This window comes from Tursiops truncatus, chromosome 4, assembly GCF_011762595.2.
Source record: "Tursiops truncatus isolate mTurTru1 chromosome 4, mTurTru1.mat.Y, whole genome shotgun sequence".
In the NCBI taxonomy this organism is placed as follows: domain Eukaryota; kingdom Metazoa; phylum Chordata; class Mammalia; order Artiodactyla; family Delphinidae; genus Tursiops; species Tursiops truncatus.
In genome coordinates, this window is record NC_047037.1 from 32,938,341 (window position 1) to 32,957,251 (window position 18,911).

Consider the following 18,911-nt stretch of genomic DNA (forward strand, 5'->3'; position numbering starts at 1 on the left):
TCTTGAGGACAGATACTGGGTATTATCATGTGCAATCTGTAGAATAAAATGGGTATGAAATTGGAGTCAGAGACTCCTCGTTTTGAATCATAGGCCACTTAGAAGGTACATGATGCTGGACAAGTTACTTACCTATTCCTAGCACGTTTTCTCTTTAATAATAGGAATATGAGACCTTCTTGGGTCCTTTCGAAGATTACTTACAGTGCTATTAAAGTGCTAGTCCTGCCTGACATGTAACAGTAACCAATAGATGGGCAATGCTATCATTATTATGGAACACTCAGCACAGACTGAGTACTAACAACATATTCAGTGAATTAATGAAGTGACCCCACATAATATCTTCATGGCACCTTCCATTGCTAATGGACCCTTCAGCAAAACACACCCTGCAAGACCATCTAGTACAATGATCTCATTTTATAGAGAGAAAAACTGAAGCCCAGCCAGAGAACATAACTGGTAGGGTGCCCAGCAGACAAAGCCAGAACCCAGGATTTTGGACTCAATATCCTGAGCCATCCCCACCATCCTGTGACATGCTTTCTTGAAAGGTGTCATTCATAATGTCTTCTAAGTCATTTAGGGATTTCACTTCCCATGCTCTTTCACCAAGAGAAGCCAAGTCCTGAGATCTTCAGGTGGGCCCATGAGGAGTGGCTGGTTAAGCTGAGCAGAGTCTAGTGCTCCTGGGGCAAAAGAAACAGATTGCAGATTCCTCTACTGCCCTGACAGCAAATGCCATTGTTTGATGTCCCTGCTCTGCGTGGGAAGAGGATAGCAAAGTCCACCTGGTTTCTTAGCTGTTTCAAAGTAAACCTTTGATCTATACAGATTTGTAGACAATTGGTGTCAACTCTTGGTTTCTACAATTAAATTATCCTACCCTTTTAGTTGTCCTAAATGTTCCACAGATAGGCCTTTTACATAAATATATGCAACTTGTCTATATGTGCAACAAGACTTATTAACCCCTCAGGGTAGAATCTGCCTGAAAATAGATTAAGTAGCCTCTATCTCCACCCCTCCACCCCAGGGGAAAGTGGTGTGAGGTTGCAGAAGAATCAGTGGACTGGAGCTATGAATACACAAAAATTATACACCAAGGGGTGTGTGTGTGTGTCTGTGTGTCTGTGTGTGTGTGTGTTATGATGGTGAGAGTCCCAAGATTTTATTAATACTCAAAGGGGTCCATTAGTACCCCAAAAGTGTTGAAATTCTAAACATTTATTATCTGCTCTTGTCTTTTTTCCAAGTCTTAGAATTGGGAAAAAGTAGAGGTAGAGTGCTTGATAGCTTTTCCCCAGACAGGGAGAAGTCCCTGTTGGACCAGGATCTTCAGGCTCCTGCCTCAAGTCTAATCCACTCAAGACTGCAAGGGTGGCTTTCCTGGTAGGGGAAACTGGTGGCAGAGACTCAAGCCCATCAGAGGCAACAGTCTCTGAGGCTTCAGGCAACAGAGCCTGAGGACTCTGTAGCAGGTGAAACTCTAGAAGAGAGTCTTCCTAGAAGCCCCAGGTTGAAGGATAAGCATGCCTGTGGCTTCCTAGGGGTATCCTGTAGGGAGACAGCCTAGGACGAGATGTGAAAATACCTTTCCCAAGAAGGACAAAAGGACCTGGAGCAGTCTGGTGCAAGAGACTGCTGAACGTGGAATCAGATTTGTGTGGGAAAGGGAAAACAAGGATTAAGTAAAAGGAAGGTTTAGACCAAAGTGGACAAGGGAATAAAACCAAAAAACCCAAGAAAACAAGCTACTATGTTTTTGAATAATGCACAAAACAACAGAAGACGGAGCTCTGTAAAGTTAGAAAATCTTTCCTGAAAATAGCCTTAGTCTAAAAGTTCAGGAACGCAAATTTCACATAAAATTCAGTAACCAAAAGTACTGCGGTCAAATACTATACAAAGTTATTACAGAAAATTAAATAAGAAGAAAAATAACATATCTACAGACAACGAAAGCATGCCAGAAAGACATAGCCTCAAAATATCTAAAATCTATAACCTACACAAAAGTATGGAGAGAGCTAGAAACAGTAGAGATGTGGGTAAATATTATAAGATTTTTTTCATTTTTAAATTTCTTTAAAAGGTAATTGACAGCTTGATGTAAAAATAATAAAAATATACTGTGGAGTTTCTAACATATGTAGAAGTAAAATGTATGATAGTAAGAGCACAAAAGATAAAACAGGGAAATCAGTGGGGTAGTACAGCCAGCTTGTGATGGCTTGCAAAGGCTGATTGTGTGTATCTCTACTCAACTCTGAATTCATTGACATTACTTTGGTAGCTTGAAATCATCCATGGCGAGAGTACATACTCCATGAAACTGGCAAATGACACAAATCAAGGCTTTTTTTACCTTGAAGATCTGGTTGTTAAAAGTTTATCCACACATCACTGGGGAAAGTGAAGCTGTACAGGATCTTATGTTAGACACAAAGTGATATAATGTTATTTGATGCTGGTATTAAGCTAAAGATGTATATTACAAACCTTGGAGAAGATATTAAAAATAAAATAATAGCTAATAAACTAACAGAGAAGTAAAATGAAATACTAAAAATTATTCAATTAATCCAACAGAAGGCAGAAAAGAGGAAATAAGGAACAAGGAACAGATGAGACAGATAGAAAACAAATATCAAAAATTACATTATATATAAATGAACTAAACACATCATTTAAAAGGGAAGAGAATGTCACACTGAATAAAAAAAAAAACTATGTGCTCTTTATAAGAAACCCTCCTTAATAGAAAGAAACAGATGAATTAAAAGTAAAAGAATGTAGAACAATAAACCAAGCACAAACTATCATGAGAAAGGTGGAGTGGTCATATTAATATCCAATGAAACAGACTTAAAAAGAAAAAGTATTACAGAGACAACTAGGAACATTTCATAATGGTAAGGGAGTCAATTCATCAAGAAAGCCTAATCTCCTAAATGTGTATGTAACAAAGCCTCCAAATATATAAAGCAAAATCTATTTAAACTGGAGGGAGAAATGAGCAAATCCATACTTATAGTTGGAGAGTTCAATCCTCTTCTCTCAGTAATTAATGCAAAAAGTAGATAGAAAATGAGTCAAGGCAGAGGATTTGAACAATAACTTTAGCCAACTTGACCTACTGCTACTTATAGTACTACACTACATATTACAGAACTACACCAAACAATTAAGAATACTTTTTTTTTAAGTATACATGGAACATACACCAAGATTGGTCATATGCTGGCCAAAAAAAAAAAAAAAAGTCAATAAATTTAGCAGGATTGAAGTTATATAGAATATATATCTTCTGACCACAAAGGAATTAAATTAGAAATAAATTACAAAAGTATATCTGGAAAATTGCCAAATATTTGGAAATTAAAAAGAACTTTTAAATAATCAACAGATCAAAGAAGAAATCTTTGAAAAACTAGAAAAAATGTACCTCAATGATAATGAAAATAAACATATCAAAATTTGTGGGATTCAGCTAAAGCAGTGCTTAGAGGGAAATTTATCATTTTAAATGTCTATATTAGAAAAATAAAATGGGCTAAATATTGATATAAGCTTGCACCTTAAGAATCTATGAGATTAAAAAATAATAGTGGGACTTCCCTGGTGGCACAGTGGTTAAGAATCCATCTGCCAATGCAGGGTACACGGGTTCGATCCCTGGCCCGGGAAGATCCCACATGCCGCGGAGCAACTAAGCCCATGTGCCACAACTACTGAGCCTGCGCGCTAGAGCCGGGGAGTCACAACTACTGAAGCCCCAAGCCTAGAGCCCACGCTCTGCAACAAGAGAAGCCACCTCATTGAGAAGCCCACACACCGCAATGAAGAGTAGCCCCTGCTCGCCTCAGCTAGAGAAAGCCCGAGTGCAGCAACAGAGACCCAACATAGCCAAAAATAAATAAATTAAATAAATATAAAATTTAAAAATAATAATATGAAAATTTATAAAACTAAAAATTCATTCTTTGAAAAGTTCAAGAAAATTGATAAAGCTACAGCTACACAGGTCAAGAAGAAAGAAGAAAATACAAATTACCGGTATGAAAAACAGAAGAAGAGATATCACTACACAACCTATAAATATTAAAATAATAATAAGGAAATATTTTGAGCAATTTTATGGCAAAAATAGACAATTTAGATCAAACAAATTCCTTGAAACACAAATTTTGCCGCTCTAGATTTTCACTGGTTCTTTTTGAAACCTTACACTTTTTACTTTGTTATGTTCATGTATGTATGTATGTATGTATTTTTGGCCACATGGCTTGTGGGATCTTAGTTCCCCAACCAGGGATGGAACCCGGGCCCTTGGCAGTGAAAGCTCCCAGTCCCAACTATTGGAGTGCCAGGGAATTCTCTTCATGTTTTCATTTAAATCCTTGTGCCTGTTTATAACAACTGTTTAAAGTTAATTGTCTGAATACCATCATCTCTGTGGTTTCTAGGTGAGTTTCTACTGGTTGATTTTTCTGATGACTCTGGGTCACATTTTGTGCTTCTTTGCACATCTGGTAATCTTTGTATCTGATGCTGGATATTATGCATGTCACACTGTTGAATATTTAGATTTTGTTGTATTCCTTTAGTGAGTATTGAGGTTTATTTTAGAGGGCAGTCAGGTGACTTGCAGATCTGCTTGATCTCACCAAGGCTAGTGTCACTCTCAGTAAGGGCAGTTATGGAGCAGCCCTTAGTCTACAGCTATTTCAGCCCCAGCTGCCTTCAGAGAAAAGCTTAGGTGTTCAGTGAGGTCTCTTCACACTGGTTGGTAGGAACGTGATTGACTCCTGGCCCCATGGGAGCCCTGGGCATTGTTCAGCTTATGGGCCTCTCACAGTCATTCTTTGCCTAGCCTGACGGACTTCAGTTTCATTCTATACACAAGCAGATTAGTATTTTGCCAAACATTTCAAGGAGACTCCTGTACAGATCTCTCTGTATACAAATTCCAGTCACTCTGGCTTCCCCAAACTCCTATCTCTGTTTCCTCAACTCAGTGTGATGGGCTCTCTTGGGTTCCTGCTCCCTTTGCCATGATCTGGAAATTTCCTCTAAGGAAAAAGTAAGGTCATCACTCTGCACACCTCTTTTCTTTTCCTTCTTTCAAGGATCATAGTCCTGCACTGTTATAGCCCAATGTTTGAGAACATTTGTTTCATGTATTTTTTCCAGTTTTTTAGTTGTTTATGGAAGGACAGCAAATCCTGTACTGGTTACTCATTCACAGGCAGAAGCAGAAGTCCATACACCAAACTGACACTTCACAATATATAACTTGGGTTCCCATGCAGCATTTACTGAGGCACTACCATAGGCTGGAATCATGGTAATAATAGATAAGGCAAAATCTCTGGTAAGAAACTGACTTAAATGAGTGTAAATCATACTTCTAGGAAATATACTGCAAAAAGGTAGTAGGATGAGATTTTTGCGGTAATTTTCATATTTTTCAATTAATCTGATCAGGAGTTTGATTCCGCTTGACATTATGGATTTTAAATGCTCAAATATATTTTCAAAATGCAGAAACTCATTCCTTATCAGTCCTTGATACTGCACACACTAATGCTTTTTTTGCACACTCAGACTCCCTTCAGACAGATTTATTGCTTAAATGTTATTTAAGTGACTCGTGGGTAAAACCATCAAACAATAGGGAGGGAAGTTGAGCTAGTATGGTAGAGGTCTAAAAAAAGATATAATTTAAAACATACTAAATTCAGAAGCACAATTCTAGTATAAACAAACCATTTTCTGCCCCTGCCAAAATCTGAGAACATTTCATGAAGTTTTCTGAAAGACACAATAATTTTTATTCATTTTATTTTTTGCATCAGTTACAGGACACACTTATAAAGATTAACTGATATTAACACAGACCCACCATGCAGACAAGTGAGAATGTGGCCCCACTGGATTTGCAGGCTCTGAGCATCTCTGCGGTTGCCCACTTGGATCAATTTTTAATTTCCATGGAATGTGCAGGCATCCAGAAGTTCTGTGAGAGGTAACATAAGAGAAAGACCGTCAGGTACTACCTGTGCTTATTAAGTATGATGCTCTTCCTATTTTCTAAAAGTAAATGGTAGGTAATGAAGATTTTTTTTAAAAAATCTCTCTCTCTCTCCTCTAACTGATGTCAGTGCTATCCTTAAACATCTACATTTTCCTCTCCTCCTATTCTCCACGTCTCTAACACATGATATAATTTAACAAAAATTCAGGCACACTCCCAATAATTTGATTATTCCAGCTCTAATTTTATTTCTCCAACTTATTTTTTTTGAGGCAGCTATGCCATGTCTATAGTACATAGAAATAGAGAGAAATGACTTACTTAGTGCCACTTCTACATATGTATATATGTAGAGGTGGCCTGCTTAGGCTAACAACACTTGTTTATTTTAATATTAATTATACATTTTATTTAAAATCTTTGAAAATTGGTCCACTATGAGTGGTATGTATGTGTTATTTCCAACCTCCTCCCTACACTGAAGTGCTCCCACACACAGACATTTTCATTCTATTAGCCAAAAAATGGAAATATACATGTAAACAAGTTCAATTTCCAAATGATCTTCAGTTCTGTTGCACTCTCTGGCTCCTTCAAATGATTTGGCCTTTTCGGTTAGTGTCTTATACTGTGGCCTAATTGACTGCCTCCCTGGTAAGCCTGAATCCTCTTGCAGGGCCAGGAGCAAGCCTTCCTAATCTTTGTGTCCTATTCGTACTGGCCCAGGCTTGGCACACTGTCGTCCTTAAGACAAACATGTTTACTTTGACCGCCACGTTATTGCTCCTTGGTGTTTATTCTACTCACCAGAGTGTAAGCACTGTCTCATGTTAGCAATAGCATGAAGATACTCTGGCCCTAAGTATTTTTGATAAGTTGTTCTGTCCTGAAGGTTAGTCAAACATTCTGTATCATCGCTGAAGAGCAGATCCTTGCTTGAGGATTTGAACAGCTGGAACATCATGTATTCAAACCCGTTTCTTCCAAAGAGCTCCTGGGTTAGACAGACAGACAGCGAGTGACCAGCAGCACTGGGCAGCACGGAGCTGTGTGTTCTGCTTCAGAAGCCCCGAGTCTGCTGGACTGCTCAGCGCCAGGCCCTAGGAGACCTGGGACACAGAGACAGCTTAGGAGGTACCGTAGTAAAATGGCACAAAGCATGGCCTCTGGGTTCAAATCCAGGCCCTAGCTTTTCCTGTTGAGTGACATTAAGAAAATTCTTGACGGAGCTCAGTGAACCTCAGTTTACTCATTTGTATATGGAGGTAATTATGCTAAATACTGAGATGATGTATGTAAAGCAACTGCTAAATAGAAAGAGCTCCAAGTTCACAGCTGTATCACTATCCCAACCAATCACTGCCAGATGTTTTCAACTCTCTGGGTCATCCTTCCATGTCTTCCTGTGGCCGGAGCCCTTACTACCTTGCCTCTTCTGTTCTCTGGACCTGCCCCAGGCACTGACCCTGCCCCTCCCCCGCTTCCTGCCCCTCCCCCCTTCCTTTGTCCACTTTCCTTGTAGCCCAGGTGACAGCTTGCTCTGTGTGGGACCCATCCCTTCAAAAGTCCATGACCAAGAGCCTCTGTATTTCCACCTGTCCCTGGGTCATCACCTTTTAACTGGGATGTGTGGGCAGAATGTGCTAAGATATGTATGACTCATTTGGGGCTCCTCCAGGAATGGGGTGTGCTAGGGCAAAAGGCAGACAAGGCTCTGGGTTTCCTTAAGATCATCTGATTCAGACAGCCACTACTTCATAGGGTCATCCCTTGTTGGCTGCCTGTAGAGGTCATGAGTTGTCTGAATGTTGGCTCTTCGACTTTCACGAAGCCAAAACAGTCTCAGCCTACCCAGGTCCAGGAAACACACTGGGATCCTCCCTAGGTCACACAGAGTAACCTCCGTTCTGCCTTTTCCACATGTAGCCCAGCCTACTGTGAAGGGCACAGGGCCAACTCCCTTATTTCTGTGACAGAACAAGCCCAAGAGGTACCACGACTCTGCTTAGAGAGTCAAGTGAGTCTCAGGGAGACGCTTGAGATACCCATGCGTCTGGGACTCTTCCAGTCCACTGTGATATCCTAGACAGCCCCAGAGCAAGAAGTGAGCGCAGCCGCCAGCCTTCCGCATTCATCAGAGTCAGGGCCCACTGCCGAGGGAGAAAGGGCATGCGACTGGGATGTGGCCTGTGCAGCTCTGCAAGTAACCTAAGCATTCGTTTCGGGGATGAGGACTGAATTCCCACACCTGTTGATTGAAGAGCATTCTGCGGACAAAATCCGCCTTATCTTTCCTTGAGACCACAGCATGACTTGGGGCTATGGCCAGGTGGCAGCTCTGAGCCTCGGTCACAGGCTTCCTGGTGCCATCGAGGCACAGCAGCTGGAAGTCCTCCTGCTTCAGATCCTTCGCCCAGGCTTCAGGGTTCTTTCCTGGGGAGAGAGAGGAGGTGGACGGGCTACAGCTGACAGCTTTGGTCAAGGCACCCTCAATGGGGGGTGTGACCGACCACCAGTGCCTGGGAGAATCACAGAGGCGCAAAAAAAACCAATAAAGCCTTTACAATAAAGCAGAAGAGCAACATTCATAAACTCATAGATTCTCTTAAAGGCAAAGATTTCTTCAACAGACCTGAAAAGCACTAGGCAGAAACGAGAAGATTGATGGATTGAACCATACTAAAATGAAGAATGTTTATCAAAAGACATCATCAAGAAAGTGAAAGGCAAGCCTTTCACTTGAGAGGGACAAGATATTTGCAATACACATAGCTGACAAAAACTTGTAGCCTGAGCGCCTAAAAATCAAGACAGCCAGATGTGCTCATATGGACTGTGGCAGCTGTGTGTTTGTCAGTTGAGTTCAAGACCAATGTGATAACCAACCCTGTCAAGTCTGCCCAGACGTGAAGAATTTTCTCATTCCCTAAATAAAAAAGGTTAGACCAAAGTCACCAGAGTCTGATGGGGTTAATAAACTTCCCCCTTGCCCATCTGGGGAATGATTTCCCAGGAAGGACTCTGAGTTTTCCGAGAAAGGAAAGGACAGCGTAGGCGCCTACCGTCAGTGTTCCGCAGGACCGTGGGATACTTCACAAAGGCCACGTCTCCCTTCTCAACCAGACACCTGCACAGAGAGGGTCAGGTCAGCAAGGAGGACTTACAGCAGTGGGAGGGAGAGGCTCCAAGAGGGAACCACTGGGAGCTCCCAGCCCTACCCCGGGCCACTTACACCACACACGCTCCTGTGATGCCTGCTGTCCCTGGGGACTCAAGGGGAAATGCCGTGGGAAAATAGAAGTCTGCTTATTTAGATTCTGTTGTAGATACCTATTGTTTGGTTCCTTGTTTTAAAACACTGATTGGTTTCTCCACAAGAGCTGCTTGTGTTCTCCTATGAATAGGGATATCCAAGGATAATTCTCTGGTTGGATCAAAACACACATCAGAGATTAAAATCAGCGTAAGATGTGATTCTGAAGGAGTCCTATCACATCCATATGTCTACTCAGCCTTAACAAAAGTTAATGTGCATCATGAGATATTTTTCATGCTTAATCCCCTGAAAAATGTTTCTGTGTGTTTAAGGTGCATTTTTTTTTTTTTTTTTTTTTTTTTTTTTTTTTTTTGGTGATACACGGGCCTCTCACTGTTGTGGCCTCTCCCGTTGCAGAGCACAGGCTCCGGACGCTCAGGCTCAGCGGCCATGGCTCACGGGCCCAGCTGCTCTGCGGCATGTGGGATCTTCCCAGACCGGGGCACGAACCCGTGTCCCCTGCATCGGCAGGGGGACGCTCAACCACTGCGCCACCAGGGAAGCCCTAAGGTGCATTCTTTGTGAGAAATGTTGAGCGCGTTAAAAATCAGTTTTGTGACATTCAATCAGTTGGAATTGATCCAGTTCTCTCTCTCTCCTAATCTTCGGGTCCCTCTATCATTAGCTAGGCTCAGCTACTCCGTTCAATTCTCCATCTTGCTCTATTTCCTTGCTTCAACACCACGCCCTCCACCCTGGCCTGATCGTCTCAGTCCTGAAAGAGCCTGATCGTCTGCCTCAGGTGTGTCTGCACCTCGGCAGTGAGGTAAACCAGAGCTTCCCGATCGTTGACTTCACCTGGGCATTCCTGTTGTCCCTTCTCTGCTCTAGATCTGTGATTCTCCAAGTGTGGGCTGGACCGGCAGCATCAGCACCAGTGGGAACTAGTTAGAAATGCACGTTCTCGGGCCCCACCCCAGACCTACTGGCTCAGGAATTCTGGGGGTGGGGTCCAGCCATCGGTGTTTTAACAAGCTCTCTGGGAGATTCTGATTTGTGCTCAAGTGTGAAACAGTGCCCCCTCACCCCCGCTCTGTAGAGCTTGAGACAGCACCCCCTCAACTCTATAGAGCATGGACTCCAAAACGTTCTCCCACTTCCTGTAAACCTCTGTCTCTCCACACACCCCTACCCAACACTCACACTCTGACATGTGCTTTGGCTTCCCAGAGGAAACACAGAAATCATCACTTGGGCTTCCTTTCAGCATCCTTCTGCCAAATCTGGCAGCCCAAGGCTCCAGCACGCTCCTGCCCTCCAGGGACAAAGGAGGAGGGAAGGTCTCTCTCCAGCAAAAGTCTCCTCCCTGGGTGGTCTGCACCTCACCCACGCTCAGGCACTTTCCACTGTAGTCATCCTCTTTCTCTTCTATAACCCTCTTCACTCTTCTCATCAGCTTCCACACTTCTTGTAAAAACAAACAATAAGCCCTGCCTTGACCCCACACTGCCCTTAGCAATGGGCCTCTCTCCAGGACTCATCCAAACACCTGAAAGGATCATCGCACTTGCCATCAGCACCCCTGCACATGACTCTCTGACCCTTGCCAGTCATCTTAGGGGACTGACTCAGTATTGAATCTCCTCCCGCCCAGGTCACCAGATCCAGGAGCTAGGTTCACTGTACTCATTTTATTTGATCTCTCAAGTTCATCCTTTCCCCAATGATCTGAAATGTCATCTTTGTTTTAGATTAAATATAGTATGTCCATGTACCTGTCTTGGAAATTTTTTCTCTTCCACTGATTTATTTGTCATTTTTCACATAAACCAGCCTGTATTGCTCACAGCATTACTATATTAAGTAGTATTATAATATTATTTTTATACCTAAGAAAACAAAATTCCCTTTGTATAATTTTATTTTTAAATTCTTGGCGTTTGTTCGGTCTACCTAGCTTTACTACTTTTTTGAGTACTAACCCCCCCCCCCCCCATCTGCTTTAATCCATCTGGTCACAGCAGAGGCAGCTGGAACTTCACGATGCAACTTCACAGCATGAGTTATGTGAGCGGGAAACTTTCACCTGAACTGGGCTGACAATCCTATGTCCTGGGACCTGGGACTAATACGTTATGGTCTGTGTTTGCTTCTTTATAACTAAAGACCTGTAACAATGCTGGGGCTGCTGGTCACAGACATTCCCTCTGTGTAGACTGAGAAACAGAGAAAACCACCCTGCGGGGAAAGAGAAATGAGGCAGATGTGCAGAGAGAGAGAGAGAGAGAGAGAGAGAGAGAGAGGAGAAGCAAAGTGCTAAAAATTCATTCGTCATTTATCTGGAATTCTAATTTAACTGGATGACCTGAATTTTACCTGGCAACCCTTGCCTTAAAGTATCTTGGCTACTCCTGAGGCTCAGGTCTCAGCCCTTACAAGGAGAAAGCTCCCACAGCACCTGTTAAAATATGCCCTTGCCTTAAGATGGTTCATATGGGTGTTTTCGCTTGCAACCAAAGTCCTCATTCACTTTATTAAAGAAAAAAGATGTGAACCAAGATCAGCAGATAAAATGTATAGTATTCTAGAGAGTAAAAAGTGCTAAAGAAAACATAAAGCAAGAAAGGCGGATATGAAATATTGGCAAGGGTATGTGTGTAAAATCAGAGAGTGGCCAGGAAAGACTTCCCTGAGAAATCTTAAAGGAAATGAGGGAACTAGCCATGATGCTATGAGAAGAAGGAGCACTGCAGGTGGGGGTAAGAGCAAGTGCAAAGGCCCTGAGGCAGGAGTGTGCCTGATATCTTCAAGAAACAGCTGTGACGCCAAGATCACAGATGAAGCAGAGACAACAAGAGGAAAGATGTAGGAGATAAGGTCACACAGAGCCTTCCCAGATCTCAAAGGGACCACACAGGTCAAAGAAGGACCCTGACTTTTACTCTGAGTAATATGGAAAATTACTGGGGGGCTTTAAGCAGAGAAATGCTTTAAACAGAATCACTCTCGTTGCTGTGTTGAGACAACACAGCAACGAGAGTGGGGGAGGAGGATAGGACAGATGCTTGGAGATCTGTTGGGGGTTATAATCCAGGGAGAGATGATGGTGGTTTAGATCAAGGTGGTATCACTGGAGATGGGCGATGAGGACAATTCTCGTTACCCTTTGCAGGCAGAGCTAACATGATTTGATGATGACCCAGACGTGGGGTTTGAGAGAGAGAGAGTAGACACGGTTATCACACACCAAGGCTTTGACTTTTTCCTAAAGGAAAAACGGAGTTACCTTTAACTGAGATGGCGAAGACCTCAGGAGGTACTGGTTTGGGTGGGAGTGTGTAAATTCCAAAAGGTCAGCTTGGGACATTTAAACTTGACCTGCGGATTAGAAACCAAGTGGACATGCCCAGGAGGCAGTTGGATATATGCGTTTGGAGTTTCATCTGGAGTTTTGAAGAGATGTCTGAACAGGAACATAAATTTGGGAATTGTCAGCATATAGATAGATCGAGACTAGATAAAACCACCAAGGTCTGAGCATGAAGAGAGAAGACCAATGCTGGAGCCCTGGGGCACACCAACTTGTACAGGTTGGGCAATGAGGTAGAGCCAGCAAAGAGGCCGAGATGCAGTAACAGGAGAGGGAGGAGGGAATCCAAGAAAGTGTGGGGTCCTGAAGCCAGGGAAGAAAATGTATGCAAGTGGGGGAAGAGATCGGTGGTGTCGGTGATCTGGGCTTTGGATTTATTTAACAACACAGAGGTCCCTGGCAATTTAAAAGTGCAGTTTCAGCTGCGTGGTGGGTGGTGGTATACAGGGGAGGGGGTTGGGAGGCAGGGAGTGGGGAGGTATGGTGGGAGTAGTCTTCTCACGTGCCAACAGTAAGGAGGAATGTTTTCTGTAGATAATTTAAATACAATAATAAAACCAACTCCACTGGTTGGGGTGGGGGAGGTGAACAGATTCCTAAACTAGGCTTTGGGGAGATTGAAAGGAGAGAAAGTGAACCGAGCAAGGACATTAAAATATCCTCCTTCAAGGAATTTTGTTGTAAAGAGGAGAGAAATGGAAAGCTGCTGCAGAGGAAAGTGAGGTCAAGAGAGGTTTTACTTATTTCTTTATGTTTAAGGTGAGAAAACAGCAGCATGTTTGTATGCTGATGGAAATGATCCTGTAGAGAATAAGATGTGAGAACACAGGAGAAAAGAGGGGGAGGAGCGCTGGGGCAACGCCCTTGAGCGGGCTGCCTGCCGGAGACAATCGCTGCAGATGCAGGGCTGGGCTCGGTGAGGAGATGGCCCGCTCCTCCCCAGTAAAAGGAGGGAGGGCAGCGTCCAGGGGCGCACACATGCCAGCACTCGGCAGATGTGGCGGTGGGACGTTGTGGAGTTTCTCTTTTGATTGCTTCAATTTTCTCAGGTGAAATAGGAAACAAAGGTGTGACAGATGGAGGAAGAAGTGTTGGAGGATTGAGGAGAGGAAAGAGTATGGAATGGTCTTGTAGGAGCGTGGGGTAGTAACGGACTAGAGACTTCTGGCTCATCTGAGCTGGGTTCGCATTACTTTAAAGGGAGGCCAGTCAGCCTGGAGGCGCTGGCACCGAAGTAGAATGTTGCACCCAACCCAGGTCGAGGTTCAGCCAGGAGAGATGACCGGCATTTGAGGATGTGCCCAGGGGAATAATTATCACGGTTGGCTGTGGAATGTATGCTGCATCTGGAGGGGGAAAAGGACATGAGGGTGGGTGTGAACAGGATCAACGGACCTCAGGTCAGTAGGAATGGTGGAGCCGGGAAGCTAGAAGGCGTGCAAAGGCAGGCAGGTGGTGGCGGGCAGGATGAGATGTCTAGAGCTAAGATTGTTTTTCGTGTGCTCGTCTGCACTTTGGAACTTCCGTGGTTCTGTATAGAACTCCGAGGACAGAATTCTAGGTCTCTGTGATTCTACTGTAATCATACCAAAATGGGACCATGGACCCTAATATCAATGTACTTCCCAGTGTAAAGAGAAGTTCAACTATTTTAGCCTAGGTTTAATGTTCAACATATATTTTTGTAGTGGGGTCTGTGAAAATATGTAATTTATGTACGGCTTATGAAAGTGACCAAACTTTGGAGAGGGAGGGACGAAGCAGTCTGGCAGTGTGATGAGTAGAAGGCTCCTTTCTAGAGACTCACGTGTTCTCCACACCACCCTAACTCCACAGGGTGCCCTTCATACTGAGAATTAACTCTACCTCCTTAGCCAGGCCCTCAAGGCACCAAGACAGCCAATGCCTGCAGCTCCAGCCTCCTCCCTCACCTGATCCCCTCCCTCCCAATGCTCTACTCTGGCGCCTTCTCTGGCCTCAAATATGGCATCATTTGTCCAGCCCCAGCCTTTGTCCTTGCTGTTCCTTCTTCCTGGATTACTCTTCCCCATATTTTCTCAGGCCTGATTCCCTCTCAACATTTAACCCTCAGTTCACATGGCCCCTTTGATCCTGAGGCCTTCCCTGACCACCTTTTCTAAGATTGTCCCTGAGTCACTGCCATATCACCCCCCTTGGTCACCACCACCACCCCCAGCACTTATCACAGTCAGGAAGTGATTGTGCTTTAAGTATTTATTGTCTTACTCTCCCCACGGTGTGTCTTGCTGTTGCTCTAACCTCTCTACTTAGAATAGTGCCTGCCACATACTAGGTGCTCAATAAATATTTCTTGAATGGATGGAGGAGCCCAGGAATATGTGTTTTTAAATATACTCTTCAACCAGGTGTAAGAAGCATGTAGCCGGTGTCCTTCCTTTGATCTTAAACTGGGTCTCTGAAAGATCCTGTGACTTGTCCACAATCACACAGAAGAACAGATCAAAAGTAGAAGCAGGGTTGTGACCTGTGTCCATCAGTCTTGCCTCTCCCCAGGTGCCCTGAGTCCGCTGGCTCTGCCCAAGAGTGCTCCAGGAAGGGGCTGGGCTTGAGTCCTCAGGGCCCCTGGGAATCTGCAGTTCTGTTCTCTAATTCTGGCTCCTCCTAAATGCAGCACCCAGATGGTGGGATGATGAGAGAGGTGAAAGGGCAGGAAGTTCACCAGGCTGGTGCCAAAGCGAAAGGTGGTGGACAGATGCTACTTGCCTGAGAGCCCCACTCGAGCCGTAGTACCCCTCGTGGCTGTTGGGAGCACACGTGTGGGCTGGCGTGCCACTGCCATTGCACAGGGCACAGAGACTGGACGCTGGATCAGACCCAGGGGCACAGCTTTGACTGAAGAATTCATCTGCGCAGGAGGACACGAGAGGTCAGCTCTTCCTGCCTGTGTTGGCAAGAAAGCCTCAGACTTTGTTCCTAAAATTGCCTGAGTGACATAAACACACACTCAGGTATTTAGTACCATATGATTAGAAACAAGAAGCTTATGGAATTTAAAAAAAAAAAGGTTGCAGCTGAAGCAGAGTAAAGGGGGCCTGGCTGAAGCTGGGACAAGGGTCTTTGAGATCACAGCAGTCCCGGCACAGGTCAGTGGTGTGGACGGGTAGACACAGGTTTAGCCCTAAGAGAGTGGACAAAATTGGAAGTCCTAGGTGGTTGAACCTGTCCTGTATGCTTTCCGATCTCTACTGCCCTTGTCCATCTTTACAAGTCTGCCATCATGACTCAAAGGCCAGGAAGGGGCCCAAGAGGCCCAGCTGCCCACCCCTGTGCTGAGCCCCAGGGCACTGTGGTGAGGAAACCACACAAGCCCCGCCCTCCTGGACCCCAAGTTTCTGTGGTGACAGTCACGACTCAAGTAACCACGCCAGTGAATTTATGTTTCCCTATCATCGTGTTTCCCCACCGTGCTCTGGGAAAAAGAACATAGTTCCACGGCTACAGATAAAGGAACCTGGGAGTCAGGGAGAGGCCTGAAGTGGACAGATGAAGAATGAATAGGAATTACCCAAGTGAAGGGCAAAGGGACGAGTTTTCCAGACAGGGAGCAGCATCTGCAAAGGCCTAGGGCAGGAGTTGGGGGAGGGAGCAAACAGCACAGAGAGCTTAATGGAGGCCATCGGTCCTGGACCACCCAGTGGTCCAGTGAGTGGGAGGGGTCAGGGTCCAGACCACATGTGATATTTTACACCTTTGTGTATATTTTGTTCTTTATTTGCAGAGAAATGGGGAGCCTCTGACGGGCTTTAGACAATGTTGGGCCAGGGGTCTAGCAGCAGGGTGAGCCAGGACAGATGTGGGGTGTAGGCAGCAGGCTACTGCAGGGGTCCAGGGGACATGAGGGCAGCTTGAAGTAGCACAAAGGGGAGGGAGGAGCTACGTGGAAGGAGGAGAAGCTGATATCACTGGTGATGGACAGGTGTGTGGTGGCTGGCAGACTCATTTCCAGCTGGGGCCAGTGGATGGACAGTGGGGGGCCTCCACCAAGCTAGGCAGCTCTGGAGCAGGGCCAGGATCGGCAGAGATGATGCATTCCATGTTGTACAGGTTGAGTTTAATGTACTTTTTGAGATACTGGACTAGATAATGTCAAACAAGCAGTTCAATATACATAGGTTTGGAGAGCAAGGAGAGATCTGTGCCAGGGACAAAAACTTGACAGTTATCAGCATATAGACACAATAATCGTACAGCAGCAAACTTATCTAGTGCTTGCTATGTGCCTAGCTTTGTACGTATAATGTTTGTTTAGATCGTTATCTAGGCTATAGGCATGGATGTGAGGGCTTGGGGGTTGAGTTTAGAGTGGGGAAAAAAGTTGCTTTAAGCAACTCAAACATTTATTAACCAGGTGGGAAAGGGACTTTGTAGGGGTAGGAGAAAAAAGAAGCCAGTGTGTTTTCACAAAAGCCAGGAGATGGTGGTTTAAGGTGATCTGAAGCAGGAAAGGTCATGGAAGCACAGACTGGAGCCCATCCTTCCAGTTGAGCAACATGGAGGTCCCGGTAGCCTTGACCAGAGTTCTCCCTGTGGAACCAGGTGGAGGAGCCAGAGGGCAGTGAGTGCAGCCATGAGTGGGGTGAGTGGCTGAGACCATGATTTTATGAGGTTTGGCCATAAAGGGGAGAAAGAGAAGGCAGGAGCTGGAGGGGAATGTGGGGAGAGGGAGGGTTTTTAAAGGTGGAAGACACTGGGTACGTTCACATGCTGAAAGAAATTGTTGGGCATACCAGAGGAAGAGGTAGTCACTGAGGGTGCAGCTCTGGGGAGGGGTGAGGCAGGGCCCACAGCCAAGTGCAGGTAGGAGGACGGGCTGCGTTGTAGAGGGAGGCTGAGCAGGTGCAGCCAGCAGGAGCCCCCAGCTTTGGCGGTGGGGTGTTGATGGGAACCTTCCTGAGGGTTTGAAGTATCTCTTGCAGGTGCAGATGAGATCATGTGCTCAGAAAGGGTGATAGGTAGGTAAGCGTGGGATGGAAGTGTACGGACAGCTAGGACATTAGGATAATTATTGGGAAGTGTGGGTGTGGAGCAGAGGAACAGCGGGGGTACTCGTGAGCACCAGGGTAGGGCAGGGGGCGCTGGGGTCAGCAGCTGGAGCATCTCCATGGAATGAACTGCTCTGCCCTGCGACATTCTCCAGCTGTGTTCAGCTGATCAGGTGCAGAGGGCCAAGAGAGCAGGTGACAGGGTTCCTGCAGGGCTCGGATTTGTCAGATGGCTGGGGAATTCCGGGGAGCAGGAGCCTTTTAGGTATTGGCAAGAGCATTGTTGAAACGACTAATATGGAAATTTAAGAGAGGTGAGGGTGAAAGTGAAAGCTAAAGCACTCAAAACTTACTGGTGTAAGGTTTTCAATTAAGAAAGCAGCCTATTCAGTTTATGTGGAAAGACAACACATACACACAAACACACACACATATCACATGTGCACCCCTACATTCCACTCTTTTTTTTTTGTGGTACGCTGGCCTCTCACTGTTGTGGCCTCTCCAGTTGCAGAGCACAGGCTCCGGACATGCAGGCTCAGCGGCCATGGCTCACGGGCCCAGCCGCTCCACGGCACGTGGGATCTTCCCAGACCGGGGCACGAACCCGTGTCCCCTGCTTCGGCAGGCGGACTCTTAACCACTGCGCCACCAGGGAAGCCCCCCTATGACCCACTCTTGCTTTGCAACCCAGGTCTCTTCCCTGAGCCAGATTTGAAAGACATAAAGAGTAGCGTATTTCCCTGAGATCTGCCCTTTGGGCCGAACCACTCCCCTCAGAAGCAATGGGAGAGGAGAAAGGGGAGTCCTGCTAAGGAGATGTGAAGCTCACTCACATGGCTGTCCAGACCTTGTCCACACCATCCACTTATGCCATTCATTGAACTGAATTTCTCCCCTACACAGGCACAGGCCCAAGGAAGGGGCTGCTGCACCACCGCTCAGAGCACACTTACCAAATTTACAGGACCCAGTTTGGTTGTATATGAAACCCATGGGGATGTTCCAGCCTGCAGAAGTGCCAACTGCAGTGTGGCAGGACTTCTTGCCTCGCAGAGAATCCCAGGTGAGGTCAGCATCTGACTTCTTGACCACTGCCACGACGTAATAACCTTGCAACAGAGATACCAGGATGCAATTTCAATACCTCCAGGGCCCTCCCAAAATGTACTGCAGAGTTGCTGCCTGCCAGTCTCCCAGGGGAGGGGGAACAGCTTG

General features: G+C 45.4%; 1 protein-coding gene across 1 annotated transcript in view; it reads right to left on the minus strand.

Moving 5' to 3' along the window:
- Positions 1–5,828: 5,828 nt before the first annotated feature.
- LOC101334603 (inhibitor of carbonic anhydrase-like) overlaps positions 5,829–18,911 on the minus strand; it is a 36,512-nt gene continuing 23,429 nt past the window's right edge. Inside the window, exons 10-15 of the mRNA XM_033855197.2 lie at positions 18,650–18,805; positions 15,415–15,556; positions 9,106–9,170; positions 8,292–8,476; positions 6,851–7,037; positions 5,829–6,025 (exon numbers count right to left, since the gene is read on the minus strand). Coding sequence (XP_033711088.1) covers positions 5,991–6,025; positions 6,851–7,037; positions 8,292–8,476; positions 9,106–9,170; positions 15,415–15,556; positions 18,650–18,805 — 770 coding nt within the window. The 3' untranslated portion in view covers positions 5,829–5,990. The remainder of the gene's footprint in view (positions 6,026–6,850; positions 7,038–8,291; positions 8,477–9,105; positions 9,171–15,414; positions 15,557–18,649; positions 18,806–18,911) is intronic.